The 26,721-nt window shown below is 33.1% G+C and overlaps 1 protein-coding gene across 1 annotated transcript in view; it reads right to left on the reverse strand.

Moving 5' to 3' along the window:
- The window catches only part of ADGRL3 (adhesion G protein-coupled receptor L3), a 561,722-nt gene that overhangs the window by 70,783 nt on the left and 464,218 nt on the right, over positions 1 to 26,721 (reverse strand). Inside the window, exons 15-18 of the mRNA XM_064286313.1 lie at positions 24,332 to 24,541; positions 21,838 to 22,058; positions 11,211 to 11,277; positions 9,163 to 9,254 (exon numbers count right to left, since the gene is read on the reverse strand). Coding sequence (XP_064142383.1) covers positions 9,163 to 9,254; positions 11,211 to 11,277; positions 21,838 to 22,058; positions 24,332 to 24,541 — 590 coding nt within the window. The remainder of the gene's footprint in view (positions 1 to 9,162; positions 9,255 to 11,210; positions 11,278 to 21,837; positions 22,059 to 24,331; positions 24,542 to 26,721) is intronic.

The raw sequence follows: 26,721 nt of genomic DNA on the forward strand, positions 1-26,721 counted from the left end.
AATGCACTATTCTTAAGTATGCTATAATTGGGGACCAAAAAAAGGTATTTCTTGTTGGTTCTGGTTCTAATAACCCAGAAAATCTTTTAAAAGCCACATGATTATGGTATCAACAAAATTTCACGTGTATCTCACTCAGCCTTTGGAAGAAATCATATTTGCACTTAAGACTTCTGAGAACTATGACATTAAATAATCAATGGTTAAAAATTGACTTAAGTATAGAAAAAAATTCTGCGCAGAAAAATTCCAAAGTGATTCAAATGCCTTTGTTTGATGTAGCTCCAAATTTATTCATTCATTGTATAATCGCTTAAGGGCTGAAACTACATTAAAATAAATATGTTCAACAAGTTAATGAAAGCATTTTAGGATAATATTTCTGAGTTTCACCCGTTCATGTAGAAGATTCAATACTACAAGATGGAATTAAACAAAATTGTCTCAAAATCATAACTGGATTCTTCCACTAACTTTTTAAAATAATGTAAACGATAGCAATTCAAAACACTAGGGTGAGCTCCACCTTACAAAGAATTTGGAGATAGATGGAATACAGTAATTAAATATTCCTATTTTCATGAGCCTTGATTGCATTTTCATTATATAGAAATTTCATTCTTTGCAATACCTATAGTAGCATATTCATAACAGAATATTAGTCTTGATTTTTAAACTTTTTCGAAAGTTAGAGATGTACAAGTATGATCGTTTCAGAGAAATAATTTCCTTAGACTGCTCTTTCACTAATGTTTATGGGCATAATATAGATCAAGCCAAATTCTTATAAAATGTTTTGATAGGAGTGCTATGTATTCATTATATACACATGAGAAAATTCAAGAGTGTATAAAAAGAACATTTTAAATTACACATAATCTTGCCACTAAGAGGTATTCATTAGTAGCACTTTAGTACATTTCCTTTCAGTCTTTTTTCTTTTTTTTTTCTGTATATATAGCCATTTATTTCTATGAAATAAACACAAAAAATGTGTTTTTTATATCCCAAAAAGGTGTACCAGTATATTTATTTTACACAGTATGATTAATAAAATTTTATAGTACATAGGTTTGCATTTTATTTTGAGGAACATAGCTAAATAACGGATTTTTTAAGGTATCAAAATGCTTATCTTATTAATGCTAAAAGGAAAAGGAATATCATTGCTTAGCTAGTTTTTATAGATGATTAACTTTTTCTGAAACTATACGACATATTTATTTAATTTCTTAAATTAATGCAATTACACACAAAATTACTAAATGTGTTTAAAATATGACAGCCTTTTACTTATGAATAGTCTTTGACATTTGCATTTTATAAAAAGCATATATACACAGAAACATACATATATACATATGTATACATATGGATAGAAATATTTTATAATCAGAATATTTATTTTACAACCAATAACCAAAACCCATTGCCGTCGAGTCGATTCCGACTCATAGTGACCCTATAGGACAGAGTAGAACTGCCCCATAGAGTTTCCAAGGAGCACCTGGCAGATTCAAACTGCTGACCTCTTGGTTAGCAGCCGTAGCACTTAACCACTATGCCACCAGGGTTTCCTGGCTTTGTATAAATGTCCAATACGTACTACTAAAAGAAGCCCTGGTGGTACGGTGGTTAAAGCACTCAACTGCTAACCAAAAGGTTGGTGGTTTGAGCCCACCAGGTGTCTTGTGGGAGGAAGATGTGGCAGCCTGCTTCCATAAAGATTACAGCATTGGAAACCCTATGGGGCCATTGTATTCTGTTCTGTTGGGTAGCTATGAGTTGGAATCAACTCAACAGCAACAGTTTAAATGGGACATATACCAGCATTTATTAATATGAAGGAGAAAAATAGAGGATTAAAATGGTCTTAAAATGATGTTCTATTTTTCAAGATTACATATATTTGCTTTACAGCTTAGATGACTATTTCTGAACAATGAGTATTTAATACCTTAGTACCTAGGAGTCAGGATAATTTATTGCATTATTTTAAACTTAAACACCTGGTAGTCAATAGATAAGCAGATCTCAGTCATAGTTTTATCACATAAAGAATGAACTGCCTTGTCTATGATCCTTCCTAACAGCAGCCTCCATTAGATCCCATTTCCTCTTGCCTAATTTTTTTTTTTTAATCAAGTGTAGATACCATAAAATTTTCTCTTTTTCCAGGATCAACAAATTGTCCATTCTCACCGGATTAAAAATAAAAAGCTGTGATACCTGTTGTACTTAAAAACTAACCAACCAATACAATCAAACCTAAAAAAAACTGCTTTGACCCAACACCTCTTCTGCTAGCAACTGTATTTCTCAGCTTCTGTTTACAGAAAAAAAACACCTCCAAAAAGGTGTCTTTACATGTAGTATTTAACTCTCCTCCCATTCTTCCCTGATCCCATTCTAATAAGGGTTCATCAACCACTCTACCAAAACAGCTTTTGTCAAGTACACCAAAGGCCTCCATGTTAGTAGTCAAGTGGTCAAGTCTTAGTCCTTATCTTATTTGAAGCACTAAATTCACTTAGATTCTGGGACCTCTAGCTTTCTTCCTGCCTCACTGGCTGGTCCTTCTGAATCCACTTTACAAATTTTACATTACCTAGAATGATAAATGTGAGAATGCTCCAGGGTTTTAGTTCTAGGTCCTCTTCTTTTCCGTGTTTAATTTCAATCATTTTATCTTACCTAGTCTTATGAGTTTAAAATCAAATATAACCAAAAACCAAACCCAGTGCCGTTGAGTCGATTCCGACTCATAGCGACCCTGTGGCTACCCTATAGAACAGAGTAGAACTGCCCCATAGAGTTTCCAAGGAGCGCCTAGCGGATTCGAACTGCCAACCCTTTGGTTAGCAGCTGCAGCACCTAACTCCTATGCCACCAGGGTTTCCAAAATAAAACATATACACTAGTAATTCCAGATTTATACCTCCAGCTTTCACAGCTCCAACTGCCTACTCAACATTTGCATGGGAATGTCAAGCAAGCCCTTCAAAGTTAACTTGTTTAAAAAAAAAATCGTAATTCGCCTCCAGATGGGTTCCCTCCACAGTCTTCTACTCTAATCACAACTCAGCCCTCCAATACTCTTAGCCAAAACCTTGGAGACACAGTGTACTTTTCTTTCTTTACAGTTCATATCCAATGAATCAGCAAATTCTGTAAATTTTGTCTTCAAAACACATTCAATATGTTAGCACTTCTCATTTGTTGAATAACTCAATAAATAATTAAAAAGTAAAATGTAAAGTTCCTACTTTAAAAATTGTTGAATAAGATATGTGCATAAGAGAAAGCACAAATACTATTTAACTGCAATTATTCTCAGATTTATTCCGTGCTTACAAAAACTGGGACTTAACTATTTTGGGGGAAAAATTATAATCTTAAGAACATCTCGTTTGTATTAACTCTGCTGTGGCATGTAAAATTACTTTAGAAATGTTGATTTAATAAGGAAACTCAGGTTATCATGGTTTCCCATAGTCTGACTATACATTTTGTGACAGATACAAAGCAAATCTGAGTTCAAGCCCTAAATAAAGAGCAAAGGAACGGCTAATTTTCATGTTTTTATTATTAAAAAGGGCTTTGATTCTCTTGTATCTCATATAAGCCTAATTATTTTCAGGAAAATTGAAACTAATTTGATCTCAAGGCATGGTGCATAACAATTCCCTTGTGCCTGTGACAGTCAGTGTTTTTAAACTGGTTTTCTGAAGTTCCAGCTTCCAGTTTACAAAGTAGGCTGAATACAGTGAATGAGAAAGCCCTAGAAATATTTTACTAAAATTTATCCAGAAAATTTCAAAGTATATGAACATTTTTATTAAATACATTTCAGGACTGGATATACTTTTTCTCATAAAGGCTCAGGCTGTTTTTAGAATATTACTTTTGAGTATTAAAAAAAAAAGGATATTTTGAAAAGCAGGCTACATCTATTATTAATATAAAGAAGAAAACTTAAAGCATTAGAATAGTCTTGTAATATTGTTGTATTTCTCAAGATTATATCACTTTTTTTTTTCTTCCACATTTTTAGAACCCTACTACCCTTGATCCCAAAGGGTACTAATTAATACTAGTCAAACTGAATGTAATTCTCTTTCAATTTAAGTGTTTCTACCAACACCTAAAAATACAGTCCACAAAGTAAATATTTCCATATTAAGAAACAGAATAAGTTATTATGGATCCTAGTAGAACATTATTCTATGCTTCACTGAAGCTATTCAGGAGCCATCTTAGATTTCTTTACATGTATAATTACATTAAATTGTTAACAAAAATTCTACAAAATGGGTACATTTATTCCCATTTTAGAGGAGAAACTGAGACTGATAACCATTATGCAACTTGCAAAGTCATATAACCATTACAGGACAGAGCAGAAATTCAAACCCAGTGGGTCAGATGCTAAAGACATTTCTCCTGTCTGCCATTGAGTCTTCCTTAGGCAATGAGAACAGAGAAGGAGGAAAGTAAAAGGTACTTCTTAAATCCATCTGACAATATGTTTTCCAACCCATCTCTCCTGTAAAACCTAAGTTAAAGGGTAAGACCAGATATCAGAAATCATGACTAGGTCAAAATCAAAAGCATAGGTGTAGAAATCTGTCAATGGGAAAGGGTAAATCAACAGACGTAGGAAAGGTAAGCCTGATAAATTCTTGTTCGCTTCACATAAACTCGTTGTTGTCAAGTCAATTCCGACCCATAGCAACCCTACAAGACAGAGTAGAACTTTGCCATAGGGTCTCCAAGGTGAATACTACATTAGTAGTCAAACTGCTGACTTTTTGGTTTGTAGCCAAATATTTAACCACTGTGCCACCAGGGCTCCACTTCATATAGATACCCATTTACTTTCTAGGCCTAAAAGACTCTGTTATAACTTTTTATTCTTCAAAGTCACTGTCATGTTTTTAAATATATTTTTCAATAATAGAATTGAGTGTTTAACAGAAACTATCAATTTTTATTTTGAAGCTAAGTGTCAAGAGTTTCTCATGAATTAAACTTTTACATGTCATAATACTGTAGTCATACTATAAGTTACTTTTGTGCTAGTAATAATTCAATAATGTCTTATCCATATTTACATGTGTTATTATTTGTAAAACTAAATTAGGTTAGATTTTAGCTCCAATTTCAATTTGTCAGAAACTAAACCAGAAAGTTCAAATAACAAGAGTTACTTTTTTTCCTCTAAAGATATTATCTATTTTAATAGAAAAGGGGCAAATGACATAAGCAAGCATGAAAAAGAAATTTCTTACTGATTTTAATTCCTTTTTTTTTAGTTAAACCTGAGATTTCGCATACTTCACTTTCTCAGTAATCATGTTACCTATAATAATTTACTCAAGTTTTACTATTTTTTTTAATCTAAAGCATATCGTTAATCAAATAAGAAGCTAGCCAAATAAAATTCTATAGTAACCTCAAAAGGTGTTTGGTATGATGACCTTGAAGTAAATTTGGAATTAAAAAATAATAATTACATTAATTAGGGTTAATAGAAGTTAGCCAGACATAAAGTTGGGGAAGAAAAAGCAGAGGAACAGAAGAAATAAGACCTGAAGCAAAACGGAGCACATCTAGTATGGCCAGAGAGGGCACATGGCATGAATGAGGGTGAAGAGAAAGAACGGGGTAAAGCAATCAGGAAGGTCTACTGAACCATGGTAGGGAGTCTGGACATTAGTGTAGGAGTAATGGGAAACTACTGAAGAGTTTTACCCAGGAAAGAGGCATGATCAGATTTAGACTTTTCAAGAGATCACTTTAGCTGGTGAAGGCAGGGGCATGGATCAATGTAGGGAGAGGAATTAGGAGACCACTGCAGTGGTTCTGCAGAAGGTGATGTTAGCTTAAAGAATGGTGGTGGCAGTGAATGTGAGAAGAAGAGAACACACTTTAGATAAAAGATAATTATGTGTGAAAGAACATGTATGATAAGGGCAATAAATATTTGAAAAATGAATGAACTGTTTTAGAATGATACTGGCTTCCAAAAGGTTTTTATCTAAAAAAACTAAGCAAAGTGGTCCACCTTGTTCACCATTTTACAATAAAACAAAACCAAAAAAGTCATCATTCCTACGTGCTTAGCCATACACTCAAAAACAAATAAATAAAAAGCTTTCCAAATAAATGTTGCCTTTAAAATGAACAATTTCTCTCACATCACCCTACCACTGTAAAATATATATCTTATAATAAAAAGAATACTAAAAATTGTATGTTTAGCTAATGTTCAAAGTCTTTGTCACATTCCTTAAATCCTTCCCTTAGCAATTACACCTAATGGTTTCTTTACATCCACTTCTTAAATAGTCAATATAATTACTTAAAATAAAATAAAATCTTTCAGATTCTGGAAAGTACTAGAAAATGTTTTTCAAGATTTCTACCTCATTATCTCTCAATGACACACCTTTTATACTGAAAATTAATGCCTATCCTATTTCATGGTGGAGAGTAGGTAAAAATCCCTCAATTTATTGTCCTATTCTGGTTCTACCAACACTACTCTTATTTACTTCATCTGTCTCACCTATTCTTACTTACTTTATCCAGTCTAAGTGAACAAGGGTCCTCCTTCCTGGCCTCTATCAGCTCAGGAGGAAAATGCCCATCTTGGAAACTAATGGAGTGTAACTTGTTCTACCACTGCTCTGGATCACATTCCCAACATCAACTGAGGTCATAACTACAAACATGACTCCCTTTCCTGTGTTTTTAATCTCTCCCTCACTGGTTCTTTACCATCAGCATATTTGTATTCGTGTCTCCTCCATGTTAATACCAACCTCTATACCCCGTTCTAATGATTATTTCTCATCTGTCCTTTAATGACATTTTATTTTAAGTGTCATCAAAATACCTTTATAATCCTCTGCTCATTTTATGGTCAGGTTTGTTTAACTATTGCACTAAATTCAAAGAGGAAAGGAAGACACAGAAAAGTTAAATAACTAGCTCACGTCTACATCCTATCAGTTTAGACTGAATTCTGGTTTAAGGTTTTACTTGTCTTTGTAATATAAAACTTGATGTCATCAGTGCCACAAACTGCAACTAGTAGCTCTTGTTTTTTGTTTGTTTTTCCAAACAGTAATATCATAACAATTTAGCCCATATTGCCTAAAGGAATACACATGAATATTGAGAAAGCGAAATACTCTTTTAAAATATGTGATAATAATAATTACAAGTTACAAAGTTAAAGGTAAGACAAAATTTTACCTTTGCTAAATTGGCCAAAAAAGTAAGACATTGACTAAAAAAAGTATACTTGAAGATTATGATAAAGAATGGATATTCTTTCTGAGTTTTAATCTGATAAAATATGTTATAAAAATATCAAAGTTTTATTCACTTCTTTCTGATAGTACTTTAACAACATAACACAAATGATACAAAAATATTACAGAGGCTTCATTTTATATTGTAGAATAATCAAAACAACTGTTATAATACATTTCAGTGAGTAAAAATGTGTTATGATAAAGACAAAAATTATTTTATGAGTCTATTCATATTAAATCTCATCAGAAACAAACAGCTCATGGAATTTTCTTATTTAACAAGGACAGTTTAATTTCACATCATTCAATAATATAATGACTATTATCTTAATTAAGTAGTATTAAAAACTACAAATATTATTACTTAAAGTGGATGATTGCTAGCTTTGCTCCATTGTATTTTTATTTTTCTAATTCCTTGACTCTCCTTTCAATTAATTTAGACAGATGTCTTCTTCAGTAAAAGTAACCTCTTAATGTCAATACACCTTTTTTCCCTAAAGTCTTTGTATTAATTTATCTTCTAAAGATTCATTGAGGGTCTTCTGTGGGCCAGAACATACGTCAGGCACTGGATGTAGAAAGATGGAAAATGGGCGACATAGCTGATCTCTCAGGAGAATGTCAGTAGCACATGAAAGTCACAGTGACTGCATAAAATTTCTAGAAGCACATTTACTTAAACAATGATATTTAACTGAGTTAATACACAATATCAGTAAATTCTATAAAAATTCAGTTTGGTATTTGACATGTAATAATGATGAAATCACATCTCAATGTTGCTGTCTTTCTCAAACGTCACTGACTTTAAAAGAACAAGTTTTTTTTTGTTGTTGTTGTTACACCAAGTAACTCAACTACTTTTCTTTTTAGAAAATGTAAGTTACCATATTTTTGTGTATATAAAGAAAGCACTACTAGCATTGGAAAGTGATGTAATTATTTACATGTCTATGTCGATGGCACTCTTTTTTTTTTTTTATGCATAGATATGACTTTCTGAACATATAAAAGTGAAACCTAGGTTAAAGAACAAAGCTTGGAAGTTAAAAGATGACTGAATAGACAGTGAGACACCACTACAGAGATTTACCTCCCAGGAGGTATGTGTTAGTGTTTCAAAGGGGGACAAAAAGCCAAAACATTAGAAAAGTGAAAAGTTTTAAAATATATACTTGGAGGCCAGAAAGAAAAAGGGGGGGGGTAACTAGTTAATATTCCAAAAGACTTGTTTATATGAGGGAGATGAAGTTTCTCTCTCTCCCTCCTTCTCTCTGAGAGGAGGGCGCTGTACAGCATTTTCTACATAAACTCCCAGGTTCATAATTTCCAGGTTCCTCTCCCATGGGGCAAAACCCCCTTCTGGCACGTGCCAGCATCATCATCTGCTCTCATCACATCAGCCTGAAGAGGGAAGTGCCGGGTAAGAAACTGACACAGTTATTGGTCTAAGAAATAATAGCCTGTCCTGATCTAAAAATATAGAGTTTGCTTTAGGACAAAACAAGTAAACACAGATATTAAAAACTTACCATGTTGTAAATCACAGTTTATGGGGAAAAAAAGAAAGTTTCTTTGAAGGCAGGACTTCATTGTACTTATTTTCAGGCAGATCAAGTCACCTCAGCATCTTACCAGCAAATAATAATAAATAATTTATTATCAAAATAACACTATCTTATCAGGTTTTATTCAGCCAAGATAACACACTGATCTTCTTTGCCATTTTGTCACAAGATTTTGATAAAATATAAACATACATATTGTATATATGCAATATTTTAGAGTACCATAGTAAGGCAGCTGAAGGAAAACAAAAAGAAAAATCACTTACTTGATATTATCAAGACAGCCTGATTCAGGTTTCAGTATGGCAGTATGATGAAACATTTTATATAAAGCAATCCCAAGGAAGATTACATTAAGCTGGAATATAAAAGTAGTGTTATGTAGCACAATTGGAGTAGAAAAAAAAAAGTCCATTCTCAGTAACAGGTGCATTGTTCTGGAAAATTAGCTCTCACTACACTTTTAAAGAGATTGGATCATAGATGACTACCTAGCATTTTAATAAAGGCAAGAAGTCCATCTGGGGAATTGGGATACTACTGAGTTACACAATACTGCTATGCCAAATACACACAAATACAAAATTGGCAGCAGTTAGAATTATGGTGTAGAAATCTTAAAATAACTCAAACCCCTTTTACCAGTGTATTTTCCTTAAAGAAAAACTATTAATAATTATTCTAGGTGTATTCCTACTTCTGCATACTGAACATAGTCCCAAGCTTATTGTTTAGGGATATATTTTCAAATGTTGTATTACAGAAACACAAATACTAAAATTAATATATTTTTGAACAGCTGGCATTATAACCAAAAACCAAACCTTGCTGTCGAATCTATTCTGACTCATAGCGACCCTATAGGACAGAGGAGAACAGCTCCACAGGGTTTCCAAGGAAGGCTGGTGGATTCAAACTGCTGACCGTCTGGTTAACAGCCAGGCTCTTAAGTACTGCACCACCAGGGCTCTGTAAAAACGCTGGTTAAATTCTGATTCTACCACAAACTAAAGAAGTGGGAACTCTCAATGATATTACTGTATCACTAGAACCAGAGAAAGCATGATTTAAAACCAAACAAAACAGAAAGGTATAGTAAAAATTCTGTATATCATATACATGTAAACTGTATATAAAAAACACATTGAATTGCCCTTTACCGTCTTATGCATTTATATATTACACATTTTGAGATTGGTGGGGACTAAGAAAGTCCAATTATAAACTCCACTGGAGTTCTCTGATAATATAGGTACACAATCCTTTATTAACCATCCCCAAACCCTAAAAGTCAGAAAAGTGAAAAGCTTTAAAATACATATTCAGTGGCTAAAAAAATTTAACCTGAACTGAACCTATTGGTGGGAAAATCTTGTTTGAACTGACATAAGGCTCTTTATGGTTTTATTCTGCTTTCTCTTATTATTCCTAGTTTTCTCTGCTGAAATACTGCTGCATTTGGCTTCAGCATGTTGCCTAGTCTCTAGTAAGAGCATTAGTTGATGTGTTTGGTATTGGACAACGGCCTGTTCCCCACTAGGGGCATCATATAGTATGCAGTACATGTACCATATTACATTTCTAAAATGTACGAAAAACTTCTGAATTCTAAGACATGTCTGGCCCCGAGGATTTCAGATGAGGGATTTTAGACCTATTTTTAATTCTAAATCAAGGGGCTAACATTTTATTTAAATAAAATGGATAACAGTATTGTTTTTTAAAATTCCATGTATAAACATAAGACAAAGGAATTTTATCTAAATTAGGAGTAATTCATACTTGAAATCAAGATATAATATATCTAAAAATAAAAAAAGGAAGCATAATTCTGTGTTTGCTTATTTGATTGTGCCTTTCTTAAGTTTTTATTAAATTTAAAAGTTTTTGAGATTTATGTAAAAACAGATAAAACTGGGAGGAACATTAAGGTGTTTTCCTAATTTTCCAGTTTTTGATTCCATTCCTATTTCAAATAAGAACGAGTAATAAAGGGAAATACTGTTATCAAAGTTAGTCCTCACTTTTCCAATGTCTACAAACCAAATAGATTACGTTAGATTGAACTCCTGAATTGCCACGGCATTGCATAAGCTCTTGCAAATGCATGTTTTCTTCTCCCAACGGTTTTGACCAACTATTTACAATGTACAAGTGGACTATAATGAATGTCTAATTGCTTGAGTTTGGTAGGGTCAAATAAGTACATGCTTTCCTCACATTAACCTATGTGAATTAAAGATATATTGTACAGGAACAGTGAACAGTTTTATTTCTTGACCTGGGAACCACATAGTTAATTAGGAGTTCTTACCATAATTATCAAGGTCGCTGGTCCTATAAAACTCCAAATGAAATAGGTGTCAAGTCGGAGCCAACATCTGCAGTGAAACACAAGGGAGAGAAGGCATTCAAGGACTGGGTATGGGACATACATCAAGAGTGAGTGAGTGACAGAGAAGAATGTGAGCTGCAAAGCATTCCACTGGGAGACAGGAAATATTACATTGCTTGTTCATTTAAATGCTGAATTACGTGCCCAATTTCTGACAGCACTATTGATGGAGTAAGATAATTACCTCTGGAGGAAGCAGGGGGAAAATGGCACTGGGCCTATTTGCTAAAGCCTTTTGTGTCTGTCACAGAAACCTTAAAGAAAAAAAAAAAAAAAGGAAAGAAAAAGCCAAAAGCCATACACATAGCCATTAAATCAAGTAGCTTTAAGCTAGCCTTTTCTCTCCAATTACGGTGCTACATAACCTGTCTATTACCTGTCAGGGAAAGTGACATCTCCCTGTCAAGAAGATCTAAGGAAATTCAGTACAAAGAAGAAATAAATTTGGTATCAGAAAATTGAAGTTTAATTAGGTTGGACAGCCTGCCTTTGAGAGTTCTCAAGTCTTAAAAAGCGCATTGTTACTGCTAGCGCTTCTGTGGTTGCAAATGACCCTTAGCAGCCCATGAAGTTGATTCATGACCCAAAAGTAAATTATTAATCACTTAATTTCAGCTACATTTAATACTCCCCCAATTCTTAAAGCCTCTGGGAAATTACATTTTCATTCTTCAGTGTGACAGGAAGACAAAATGGAAGTGACTGGTTATAAGCAAGATTAATATAAATTTTGAACAAGTTACATTTGATGTTAAAAATAATATCTTGAATCATTTGCCATTTTGAGGCTTAATTAGAAAAAGAAAACATCTACAGTGGTAAAAATTCAAGAGTGGTTTGTTACGCGGTCTAAACATGCAAATACTAAGTACTTAAATATTTCTGTGATTCTAAAAATATTAGTTAAATCTAAGCAATGATGGAATACCAGAAAATCTATTTAAAAAGGAATTTATAAATGTCTTTTAATAGGGGAGTGGATATAGAAAATGTTTTCTATTCATAATGCAAAGCATTATAAAACAGCTAAAAGGGAGGAAGTAGGTTTAGATCTGTCAATAGACATGATCACAAAAACAAAGTTGAGTGGTTAGAAAAAAAGATGAAGAATCAATGCCATGAACTACACGCTTAAAGCAATACTCTAAATTGTCGATAAATACATATATATGTACATTTTTTCTAATGAAAAGGAAAAAAAAACCCACCGAACTCATATTAGTGGTTGACTCTTACATGAGACTGAAAAAGACTAGAAGTGGACTAAAAGGTCTTTAACATATGTTTCATTTTAATCATTACTGAAAGCAAATATGCCAAAATGCTGACAGTTGTAACTTTTGAGTGATGGAAGCAGTAATGTTTATTGATTTTTTTTTCCTTTTCCGTAACTTTTAAATTTCTTTAAAAAAAGTTTAAAAGCTAGGTTTTTGATCCAAAAAATAATCAAATTCCCTAAAGCAAATCAATTTCAAAACCACAAAATGTATTCACTTTTTATTAAGCTAAATCTATGTCAACTAATTCTAAAAGAAGTCTAATAGGCTCTTCAGTAATACACCAATTTTAAGTTCATACTTTTTGCATATATAAGAAGATTTCTCTTTATTCAAAGTAAACATAATAATCCTGTTTGTGGGGTAAAAGTCATCAACAAAGCAATAAATACTTAAGATGTTGGCCATTAGTTTGTTGGAATAATAGTTATCTTTTTTATTATTGTTGCTCAAAAATTTTGGTCATGGAAAAAAGGAATGTGGCACTATCTTGTAAGCATAACAATCAACAGAACTCAAAGTTGAAATATGAGTACTGTCTTCATTCTTACCATAGGCTAGTTTATTACCACGACCACCAGACCTGAGGAGGAGAAATTTTTATGGGTCTCTATGGTTTCTCAAGAAAGACCCTTTTCCCTCAGGGTAAAAAAAAAAAAAAAAATGGACAAAGCATGGATATTTTCCCAGGCTAGAACACATACATTTGCAGTTCAAGAATATTGCTGAACTAGTAGCAACATGATGCGATACTGATAATACATTTAATAATATAGCCCCAGTTATTCTGTAGCTCAAACAAATTTTTGAGAGCTAATCTGAAACCAAAACACATTTTCAGCAATTTATTTTTCTAGGGAATTATGCTTCAGGAAAGCTTCCAGAAAATGTTATTTTCCAGGTTAAGGACTTCTTACACAAATAAGTTTTCTTACATTTGCAGAAATTTTCATGGATGAAGCAGAAAATTATAAAATTTTAAATCATCTTCTTACCAAATATTTTGTTAAAATAATGTCCTTAAATTTTAGGCTTATGAAGCTTTACTTTTTTTGAAAATGGTCTCAGCTTAGCAAATGCTTTATTTGGAAATAAAGGTGCAGAATTTGTTGATCTCCTCTAAATATGGAAGTAAAATTACTCTAGAACGTATTGTTTTCTTTAAAAAATTCTTCAATATCTATTTGACACAATAGATTCAAATTCCTTTCAGTACTGAACAATGAAAGGAGGCGATATGAAACACTTAAAATGTACTGAGTAAATCATCTCTCCGTGATGCTGCCTGGCTTTAGTGTCTCCTGGAAGGCACTGTGGCAAGCATCCCTTTTCTAATTTGATTGCCATATGGCCACACCTGCTGTTGTTTTTGGCTACCTGCTGGCTTTTTCAAAGCTTTCTGTATTTCCTCTCCTTCTCATTAACTACCTTAAAAAATTTGCATGATTCCTGCCCTGAGTTCACTGTGCCAATATTGAAACCATTCACTCTGGCTTTAAGTTGAAGGAAAGCATTTTGAGGAGTGTGTATATACATACCTAGGCCTATATGTATTTCACCTCAGAATATTCTATAAATCTAGGCTATTTAATGTCATTTGGATACAACGCAAAGCCAGTGGTTAAGGGGCGAACAGGCCAAATTAGTGAGACAAATGTTCTAAGAAATAACTTATCACACTAAGCACAATAAAGTCCAACGTGTAAATGGACAGATAGACCTGCAATTGAAGAATCAGGTTCATCTGAAAATTGCCTTAATCCACCAAAGAACACACAATTTGTGAAATAAGTAATTTCGATGGGCCAGTCTGATTTTATTTTTAAGATATGCTAATTCTTTTCCTTTTTATCAAGTTTTGTTATATGTATATAATTTACAAATCATGGTTATAGCAGTACTGTAACAAAGGATATGACTCAGTGTTGAAATAAGCAAAAACACTCTACTGAAAATACTTTTGATATTAGATAGATTCTAGAATTTAAAGAAGCACTGTCATTTATCATAACCTTGACTTCAGTCTTTTTTTTTTTAATTTATCTAATCTAAAGATCTCATTAAAATTATCTTTTTGTGGCATTTTTTAAAATTAAAAACAGCACATATTGTTATATATATGATGAAGTTTTATTGAATTAATATGAGTTTATTAATGTCAATACTCTAAAGAAGTGGTTCTAAGTCACAAGAATAGTGTTCCCTTCAGAATAATCTAGTTACAAAAAACACCATTAAAAATTAAATAATAAACATTTTGATACCTGGATCATTCTTCCATAAAAATGTCAATTACCAATTCAGCAAGTACCACTATCATATTTACTCAGAAAAGAGAAAAATAAAATAATAAGCCAAGTTAATTTCTCCAAACAAAATAATAACCAGAAGCCAAACTTCTGAAGTTCATTCTCCTCTGCTCAACCACTCCTCATCATTTTATTACCATTAGTGATTTAAAAAAGGCATGATTCCATATTTAGAAAAATAAGCCAATTACCCAACATACATAAATGTTGCTTAGAATGTATGCTGCAAAATGCTCTTAGATAATAATAAAATTACCAGAGCTTAGATCCTTATTCGAAGTTAGCATGTTTAATGTAGCATCATTAATATGCTTTGCAACACTCTTTTTTTTTTTCTTTACTTATTTAATTCACTCATATTGGTTCTTACTATCAGCCAAAGTTTTTTGAAGGAATATAAATTTAAGAATATTGTTTGCTCTGTTTTCTAAAAAAAAAAAAAAGGAGTTTAATCATGTACTAAACTATCCTTGGTATTAAATGTAACCAGTAAGCAATCTTTGGCTACTTTTGCAGCATGAAATCTGCAAAACTGAATTATATGTTGTTTATGAGAGTTTTTTTTTTTTTGAGAGTTTATAAATCATGTAATCTCCTTTTCTCTGTAACATATGTATATCCATCTATATTTTACCTACATACATCTGGCAAGATCGAGGGAGTAAAGAGGGAATAAAGAGAAGAGAGAAATGGGGCAAGAAGAAGGAAGAGAAGGGGAAAAAGCAGAGATACACAATTTATCATAATAAAACTAGTTCTAAGCTTATTGCATAATACATCTGGTAAGAATTGTTTTATGCCTTTTCCATCACACCACACTCAATACTCTCTTATTCTCATACATGCATCTAATCTTGAAATACCTTGTAAGCAATTGTACGGATTGGAAAAAAAAAAGGCTGGCTGATTGATGCATGGATGGAGTGTGACTAGTGATAATCACAACTGGCATTTTGTGGTCAGCTATTTCTTTTTCTTTTACAGACTTGGATCTTATATTAAAAACTAGCTTTAATACACCAAACATAGATTATGTTTGTCTCAATGTTCACAATATGATGCTATTTAAAAAAAAGAGTTTCACTATGTCTCTAGCAAAATACATCCCACATTTTTATGATGGAGCATAAAGGTTACAACAACACTATCCATTATAATTTATCAATATTAAATATTAGGGTAATTTCTGTGGCCTCATCTTGCTCAAATCACTGGGAAGTGATAGCATAAGAACAGTAATGATTACTCTTATAAATGGATGCTGTTTGATACTATTTTATAGTTGAAAACAATATTGCTACAAATTAAAGGAAATTTATTTTGAGTCTTCCTAAATGTAAGGTCATCTATTGACAAATCAGTGAAAATTTTAGTATTTTCTAGACAGCTTTATTTTAATATAATTTATATACTGTAAAATTTACCTAGTTTACAATTCAATGGTTTTTCATATATTTAAAAGTCGAACAAACATCACCATAATATAATTTTAGAATATTTTCATTACACCTAAAAGAAACACTGCACTCATCAGCAGTCACTATTCATTCCCTCTTCCTCCAGTTGTCGCGCCACGCTCCTTTTCCCCATGCCTAGCCAACCTCTACACTTTCTCTCTAAAGATTTGTCTATTCTGGATATTTCGTATAAATAGGATCATGCTATATAGTCTTTTGTGACAGGTTTCTTTCACTTAACATGTTTTTGATGTGTATCCATGTTTAAAAAAAAAACTATCCATGTTTAGCATGCATTAAAAAAATAAATAAATAAAAACCAGCCTGTTGTTGTTGAGTCAATTCCAAGTCATAGCGGCCCTCAAGGACAGAGTAGAACTGCCCCATAGGGTTTCCATGGAGTGGCTGGTGGGTTTGAACTGCAGACTTTTCGGTTTGCAGCACAACTCTTAACCACTGCGTAGTGTGATTTAGTGCTTCATTAAGTTTTTATTGCCAAATAATATTCCATTATATAGATGTACCATTTTATTTATCTGTTCATGAGTGGATAGACATTGGGGTTGTTTCCACTTTCTGGCTACTATAAATAATGCTGCTATGAACACTTGTGTACAAGTCTTTTGTGGACATATGTTTTCATTTCTCTTGAGAATATGCCTAGGAGTGGAATTGTCGGGTCATATAGTGGCTCTATGTTTAACATGGTGAAGACCTAACAAACTGTTATCTAAAGTGTTGTACCAGCCATATATGAGGGTTCCAATTTCTCCACATCCTCACCAATACTTATTTGTCTTTTTGATTGCAGCCATCCTAGGTAGTGAGGTCATGATATCTTATAAGGTGATCTCTCAATGTGTAAGGGGGCAATGTTGGTTCAGTGGTAGAATTCTCGCTTTCTCTACAGGAGACCCGAGTTCTACGCACCTGATGTACAGCCACCATCTGTCTGTCAGTGGAGGCTTGTGTGTTGCTATGATGCTGAACAGGTGTCAGCAGAACTTTCACACTAAGACAGACTAGAAAGAAAGGCCTGGTGATCTACTTCTGAAGATTAGGTAATGAAAACCCTATGAATCACAACATTCTGACCCACAACTGATAGAACTGGACAGAATTTTCTTCAGTTGTGCATGGGGTCACCATGGGTTGGGGGCTGACTCAACAGCAGCCAGCAACAACGAAATGTTTAATGATAGCTGTGGAAGTTATCATCTTTCTTTGGTTCCAATAAGAAGCCAAATCCAACATTCAGCTTTAAGGTCAATATATCAGTGCATTTTGGAAATAACAGGACAACAGTCCTAATGTTCTCTAATATGATTTTGGTTTAGCTAACACCTTCCTATGAAAACTTATGCTCAAACCAGAATTATTATTTAGGATGACATTTTATACCTAAGCATAGGTTTCTCTGGTAATTAAGGAATGACACAATAACCACTCAATCTCTACACACATAATTCCTGGTCTTGATAAAATAGCATATGCACTCCCCAGACATACATCGAACGATTACTTTGATATGTAAATGGAAAATAATTCTTCATTATCTGCAGTATTTCTCACTAGCCAAGCTATAGTGAATCACACCTAGTAATAATATACCCAGTAAGGTGGATGCTTGCTGTCAATAAAATGTTATAAACATGCTTATATATAAGATAGGAGTCCCTAGGTGGCACAAGCGGTTAAGCGCTTGGCTACTAACTGAAAGTTTGGCTGTTTGAGTCCACTCAGAGGCATCTTGGATGAAACGCCTGGTGATCTAATTCCAAAAGATCACCCAAACCAAACCAAAGCCAGTGCTGTCTAGTCGATTCGGACTTACAGTGACCCTATAGGACAGAGTAGAACTGCCCCATAGAGTTTCCAAGGAGCGCCTGGAGGATTTGAACTGCCGACTCTTTGGTTAGCAGCCGTACCACTTAACCACTACGCCACCAGGGTTTCCCAAAAGATCACAGCCATTGAAAATCTTATGGAGCACGGTTCTACTCTGAAACACAGGAGGTCACCATGTGTCAGAACTGACTCAGCAGTAACAGGTTATACAGAAGTCAATTAGAGAAGTACTCCAAATGAATGAATATACGATTTCCTATGAGTGGGCTGAAGTGTTAGAAATTATGGACACATATATTAAGTAAATCTGTGCATACAATCTTCATATGCTATCAAGTTCAATGTTCCTTGTTTAGACTCTTTCTTAAATAATAGTATAATCTAAGTTTTAAAAAGTAAATGATCATTTTTCTACCCAAAATATTATTCCTGAATAAATATTGAAGTAAAAATAAAGAAATTCAGGATGTTAGCTAACAGAGGAAAAACTACCCCATTTAGAGCTGCTCTTAAGCTAGTGATCTGGGGAGAAAAAAGAAAGACTTAATAGATGATCTATAATAATTTTCAGATCATAAAACTTGATTTTAATTATTCTTAAGAACTGACTATTCTTCTGGTACTCAAGGATGTTCTGAGCGATTATACATGTTCATGACCTAATCCACATGTTTTAGAAACCCCTTATTAATTTTCTAGTCCAGATTTTAATTCTTAGACTAGTCTCTGGGCTTTTCCTCTTCCCAGGGCTCCCTCTTCGCCTTAACCTATTTTCAGTCCACCCAAGATCATAACCACTTTTTTTTTCTGTTATACACTTGAGATTCTGAGGAAAGTACTATAAACTGTAAAAGTGATTACTTTCCTTAAATAAAGATTAACTGTTCAAATAGTTTGCCTTTTTTGATAATATTGAGATAATGAAAGTTTAAATGAACTGATTTGTTTTAGGTCATAAAATCCAAGTATTCAGCACTAATCTTCCAAATTAGTTCTGTTTGAATTATTATTAAGTCAATGCCAGTCTTTGCCATAATTAAGCTTCTGACTATTGTATTGGATGGCTTCGCTGAATGTTCACATGAATAATAATATAAGAGATATCAAGGGAGGATACAAAAACAGATATAAAATGGAAATAGATATCGATTGTTAACAGGGCAATTTAGTCCTGGGGTCCATTAGCAGAGGGTTATCTTTTAAACAAAATGACTGTATTGGTCTCTTGAACTGATTTTTTAAATGTCTGATTATTGTGATCTAATATTAGTCTAAGTACATTCTTGATAATGATGTCAGCACAGATAAAAGATTTTGTTAAACAAAATTTGTTAAATAATAATAAGATATATAAAAAAAAATAGGCATTGTAAATTGATGGCGAACTAAGCAACTTCTCAAAATCAAATTATGTATGCTTTGTGTGCACGTGTTTTGTACGTAATAATTCAACAGCCCTAATAAAATTTCATAGAAAAATATATCATAATCTATCAGCCAGATGAAATATGATAGTTACCTTTATCTACATCAAAATAACATTTATTTAACCTATAACAATAATTTTAAGTCCAATTTTATCTCCAAATATTGATAATGATTCTCTAGTTTCCAGAAATGTAAACTAATATTATTGTTAAAAGCTTGAGAAATAAAACCTCAATGTCAGTATAATAAAATATATTTAAGTATATTAAGAAGAGAGAAGAGGGAGAAATATATATTATTTGGATTATTATAATATATATTCAGTAGCTTTATTCTTGATGTACTCTAAGTGGGTAAGACTGAGAGGTACAAATTTAATAATCATGAGGTTCCAAAATAAGTGAAACAGACTTTCAAATCATATAAATTCACTATATTGAGCTTGGAGCCCTGGTAGGACAGTGGTTAAGAGCTTAGGGTGTTAACCAAAAGGTCACAGTTTGAATCTAGCTGCTCCTTGGAAACCCTGTGGGGCAGTTCTACTCTGTCCTCTAGGGTCATTATAAGTCAGAATCGACTCAATGGCAATGGGTTAGACAAGTTATATTGAGCTTAATAAGAATATACAAGAAATAGCCTATATTTCTCTAAAGTATGACTAATTCTATTTTATTTTAGGCTATGTTATATGTATTTGTATAAAAATCAATGAAACACATAAGAAGGCAACACTAGCAAAACTGCAACAACAGAGAAACAACTTTGGATAGAGTTACATGAAAAAAAGCATCATGTGAACAGAGAGTGGGAAATGCTCTTTAAAATAAAACAAAGGCAATAAAAAAAACAGTAACAGAAACTGGTACGCAAGGACAGATTTGATAATGAGGAACAAGATATATAATTCTATATGCAGAAATCCTATGACTACTGTAAAAATTCATTGGCTTGTATTTTTCTTAGAGAAGGTATCTTGATTAAAGCCCTGGTGGAAACACAATCCTTTCATTTCAGCTCCTCAAGTAAACACAAATTACTGAATAATGTTTCTCATTTCAACACTTGCTTCTTCAATGGTCAACGTAGCACTGTATTGATGTTGGGTTGGATGAATTCCCGAAAGGAAAAAGTTAAACATTCTTCCATGTATTCTGAAGGCCTCTGTGGACAATTTATTTACAACACACAAATGAAACACAGCAACGCTCTATGCCTCTCTGTGATCGAATTTAATGCCAGTTTCCCCATTCTTTTCTCTCTTTCATCTCCCCTTTCTTTTTCCAAAATCTGTTTACCCTCTGTTTGTGTTGGGAAAAATCATAATTGCATAACCAAACTACTACCAAGGCTTGTTTTAAATCTGTGCCTGGGAAATAAATTAGTCTCTATTCCCACACATAATAATGTCAGAAAATGAGAGCTCCCAGATATGGTGCAGGAAATTAAAGTAATGATGTCCAAAGCTTTAACAAAGTTACAAGAGACTACATATTATTGATTCTAAGGAAAGGTAGATTTCTATTACCTACAAAATGGTATTCTAATTTGGCTTCTTCTTCTAGAGCTTTAGCAAAATAGCTGTTAGGAAGGTCAAAGGCGTTTCTTCAGTGTTTATCTTACTTGAATTATCTTTGACACGAAACAGCATGGGTTACTCCCTCCTTCTTGAAACTTTCTTCTCATCCTCCTTAGCCCTGAATGTCCTGGCTCTGTTTCTAAGCTCTCCTCACTTCTTCTCACCTCTTCTCTTATATTCCTTCCTTAGCCCATCTCCTAATACGGATATTCATGAGAGATCTATCCTTGTCTTCTTCCTAATCTTTTTCTAATGAATAATCCATTCAGTCTCAGTGTCCCAACTGTTACACTTAGGTATATTATGAAAATATTTTCCACTGAACCCCTTTCCAATATGCTGGATATCTTTACATGTATGTCTCACCAATTTATAAGGTTGCACTGAAAATAAAATTAATCACTATAATCTCACTCCTACATAGAAAAAAGGAGGGGGGGACTCACAAGCTGTTCCTACTCCTATGATATAAATCTTTCCAGGAACCTAGAACTGACATGTTAGGACAAAGAAAAGTCAACAATGCCAGGGGCTTTTCTAGTTCCTTCATTTCTTATGGTGCTGTGAGGTAATAAAGGACCTTAGCTCCCAAGAACATCCAAAGCTTTTTTTTCAACTGGATTTAAAAAGAAAAAAAAAAAAGTAACTCACACTTTATCTGTTCCATAACTCCTGTAGTCTACTGCAGCTGACACAGCTACAATGAGTGCAGGCATTCCGTAGCCAACCAGATAAAAGTATTTCCTACGTGAATGTTCACTCTCAAAAACCTCCACCAGCATGATATAGAGCTGCACTCCCTCCAGGAACATCCACGTGAAAGCAGCCAAGAAGAAGAAATGTAAGAGGGCAGCAAAAACCGCACAGGCAATCTAGAGAAAGCACCAAAGGATTCATTCAATTAACTGTACCAAATAAAATATTTGTCAACTACCATAAACTTAAAATAAATATCTGTTAAGATTACAGTAATAAAATAGGTTTCCAAAAGAAAAATCTAGATAAGGTTCTTAACTTATACATATTAAAAACTGAATTAAATAAGAACTTTTAAAACTGTACTTAACTTTTTATTACTACTTATGGTTTATGCATGACAGAATAGCATTATAATAAGGAAAAATTATAATATTTGGAAAAAATCCTAAGGGCCTATTAAAACTATTACTGAGATTAGTCTAAATATTTTTGATACATGGCAGGGAATTTTATTATTTCATTGTAAATGAAAGAAAAAACTATAAAAATAAGAGAAACACAAGCTCTTAAACAGCAAAATAAATTACATTCTTTTATGACGAGATTATTAATTAAATATTAGTAATTGCTTTTTTTTCACCCTTGCCTTATTTCAGAAAGGATTTAAAGTGGCATTGACACGTTCAAGCAGCACACAAGTGTAAAAACAGATGTGGTTAAAATACAGGGTTCCTAAAGTGGGCTCTTTCTCTGATTTCTTTGAAATATACTATAAGGTTCAGCTGACCGTATATTAATTAATTTTTTATTCTTATGTCAGTTCCTGAAATTCTCATTCCTTTAGAGTTCTTCACTATTTACAGGAAGCAGGAACTAAAATCTGTTCTACTAGAAAAGGTCAACAAACTATTGCAATTATCGGATTACTATGGATTCATTGATCATATGATCCTGAAGAAATGAGACAAAGGGCAGGTCAATTTCATTGAGTTAGAGAGATGACAGGAGGGAGAAGGAAGTCAAAGTCTGAGCGTCTAGAGAGAAATCTTCTGTGGGGTGCAGGAAGAGAACACCTAACTAGCAGTGTGTAAAAACAAGTTTGGTTAAGCTGTACTCCAAAGTTTGTCATATCAATAATTGTTCTTTTATGTTACTTGTCAGAAATTAGTTATGCAATATTTGCTGAACTTTATCATACCATGTGTAACATCAGAAAACAAACAAACAAAAGAAAAAAGTTTCTAAATGAAAAGAAATCACACAGCATTTGAATGCAGGTTAACAAGAGGATAAAATATCTTCTTGAAAAATAACAAATTTTCCATTTCCTGCTTTTTAGAGTTAGAACTTCAACTATTAATTTTTGTTATCAGAGGCTTTACATTTGTGGAGGAAGAAATGTTTACTTTGATTGCTTATTCATATGTATGCATTTATGGGAAAAGCTGTCACATTTGTATGTGATAACCAATTAAGAATATAATCACCGTAATTGCACCCTTTACAGCCATTAATCATGAATGTGTAATCACAACATGAATCCAACTGCATTTTTATTGTAAAATGCTGTATACATATGGACATATACTAAAGAACAGCATTAAGTGAATGAATTATTTATTATGCCCACAAGTCTTCTGAAAAATGAAAGTCTTCTTTTCATTTGCAGTTTTAGTCATGAGAGCAAACTTGTACCATGTGCATGAATCTTAAGTAAACATAATAAAGGGGCTCACAAAAACTATAAGTGGGCATAAAATCTGTGTAACATATTAGATATTGCCTCTTATTTATAGTTTCTGTTTAGTTTTTCTAAGAGCAGTAGGCTAGTGTTATTCCTTTTTTTCCATTCCTTCCTTCTTTCTGTACTTGACTAATCGTGGGTAGCAGTAAAGCATGGAGTTGGCACTTAAAGATGTGAACTGAACTCAAACAAATATAAAGTATCAAACAAAATTTGAAAAGAGATGATATATTCTGAAAATGACCAGCAGTTTGTACTGTTTTATGAAATGCCAATTAGAAAACACTTCTTTTAGACATGCAGTTCTTAATGCAATGTCCGGTGTTTTTTTTTTTTTCCCCCCCTCAAATGTATCTTATAAGCCACAAAAAAATAACTATCATACTATTAGAAAAGATATTCCTCCATTCCCTAATTTGATTAAACTTTCCTCAATATTTGATCTGTGATTAATAAAGAAAGGAAAACAAAAACAAAAACAATGAAAAACTGGCAGTCTTTAGAAAGGCAAGTTTATAATACAGAAGTTCTGAATATATGCTTCATCCATATGTTCATTATTTCTTTATGAGAATGGGACAAGAAAAATGACTAAATAACACCTGAAAATTAGTATCTATCTCAGACAACTAGAAGAATATTGCAATATTAGAAAGTTCGAAGTAAAGAAATCTTTGACTAATATCAACATAAGTTTCTTACTGGTTGGTCAGTTCGGTTGATCCCTATCAGGAAAAGGAGCTCTGCTACAAAGAGGCTGACGCAGAGGTTCTTGTGTATGGTGTTACGGTCACTCTGGAGCCCACGGAAAAAACAAAATGTGAAGATGCATATCAGCAGACAAACAAGGGACAGCAAAATTCCAACCCATGTGATCACATCCAGAAGAAGGTCATGGACGGCATCGCTGTGCTGGGAACACAACAAAAAAGCCATTAGTTGCCAATTATGCAAAAATAATATATAAAGTATTATAAAGGCACAAATAATGTATGGTTTTAGTAATGTACTAAATATCCTCCACACCCATAATGAATAAAATAAGTTAAAAATTATTCAAACCAAAATAGGGTTTTCTATTTCATAGACAATGGAAACCCTGGTGGCGTAGTGGTTAAGTGCTACGGCTTCTAGCCAAAGCGTCGGCATTTAGAAAACGCCAGGCGCCCCTTGGAAACTCTATGGGGCAGTTCTATCTGTCCTATAGGGTCGCTGTAAAGTATTTTCTCTTTTCTCTGGGGCGCAGATCAGTTTGATACTCAGCGATGACAACAGTGTTTGAGCCTTTCTTAGCTACTTATATTTTCAAGATATAAAAAGTTGAAGCAGATTAAGTTAATTCTGGCCAAAGATTTTAAACAAAAACTTCTTTTTAAAAAAAAAAAAATATCACTTTTTTGGACTAATTTTCAGACAACTCAGGCTAGGAAATGCTACACTATCTTAAAAGTTAAGCTATGCACTTAGGGAAATGGTGTCTCAACTGAGATGATTTTGAATCACCTAGGGATTGATATCAAAAATATAATTCTGCTGTCCTATAAATACCTTATCAAAATTTTGAAGCATATATTTTTATAAACATCCCTAGTTAATTCTGACTACCAATCACAAATGTATACCATTTACAAAGTGGAAAATCTAAAAGAATAAGGACGTTCATTGGATTTGCATTCCTATTGAATGGCTTAAGGAAATCATGAATTTGATCCTTGAAGAGTACTGCATGAATAGGCTGGTTACATAAAGAAGGAAAATAAATATTTATAATTACAAAACCAGATAGCAGCATAAAACAGATAGCAGGTCTGAGAAAAAAAAAAAAAAAAAAACTGCTCATGTAAACTTGGATGTTGAAACTACATTTTTTTACTCCATAAACAGTATTCTGAGTATCCTTGTTCTCAAATTCAAAACTCTAATTTCATCCAGTTGTAGTTTGCTTCCACCCAAAACCACTTCTGTGTAGCTTTAGAATCTCTAATGGCCTGACACATCAGTGTCTCAAAATATTAGATCTGAGTTGATAAATTGTTCATGACTGTCAACTATTCGTTTTTCTCTAGGATTCTTGAAAAGCTGTAAACACCACCCTAACTTCCTTCAGTTGGGGAGTGGATAAATAAATCATGGCTAACTTATACAATGATATTCTAAAGAGATGATATTCTAGAGAGTAGTAGAAAATCAAGGTACTAGACATACAGATATCAACATAGATATTTCTTAAAATCTAAAATTAGATTTAAGTGGCAAAAGTATATGTATACAGTATGTTATCACATATATAAAAGTATAAAACACACAAATCAATGATACTGATTTTTTATGGGTATATGCATAAGTAATAAAGGTATAAACATGTGCATGGGAAATTTTTGAGTTAATAATAAGATGTTTGTAATGGACACATTTTTCAATAGTATAAACCAGATATGATTTTTGTTTTATAATGTCAGTTATTATATTCAGTTGTTGCCCCCAGTAAATTATTCTATTTTACAAATATGTAAGTATCCAGGTTTTCCAATTTCATTTGTTTTATTCAATCTTTATAGTTTCAAAGATTGTTCTGAATGTGGAAATTCTTCCTAGAAGTGAGTCACCATGCTGTAACCTGAATCCCAGCACTTCTCTCACTGCCAGACATGGCTTCACAGTTGTTTTTTGATGAACTCTGCTAGAGCACTGTCAGTGAAACTGTTTTGAAATATTCCTGCATAACTCTAGACATATTTCTCAGAAGGCGCTCAAATCATGAAAGAAAACCGCATGAAATTTTGTTTTAACAGCTTTGTTCACCAAGAGACACTACTTAAGTAGTGTTGGATCTCCGGTAGCTTAAATCATTTTATTATTTGAGAGTGGAGAGTGGTTAGTGCTACCTGGTTCCCTGAACAGAGGGCTATTTGCTCTCATCTTTGAGTCAAAGGAGAGATGCTGTGATTGAGTGCCAAGCACCAACGTTCAGCACAGCAGTCCTTCATAATGGAAAAAACGGCAGGTATAATACATTCTCAAATGTATCCTAAAGACCTAAAACACTAAGAAAAAAAAAAAAATGAAACCAAAAAATTGTCTTTGTCTGGGTA

The sequence above is a fragment of the Loxodonta africana genome, chromosome 5 (genome assembly GCF_030014295.1).
Source record: "Loxodonta africana isolate mLoxAfr1 chromosome 5, mLoxAfr1.hap2, whole genome shotgun sequence".
NCBI classification, from domain to species: Eukaryota; Metazoa; Chordata; class Mammalia; order Proboscidea; family Elephantidae; genus Loxodonta; species Loxodonta africana.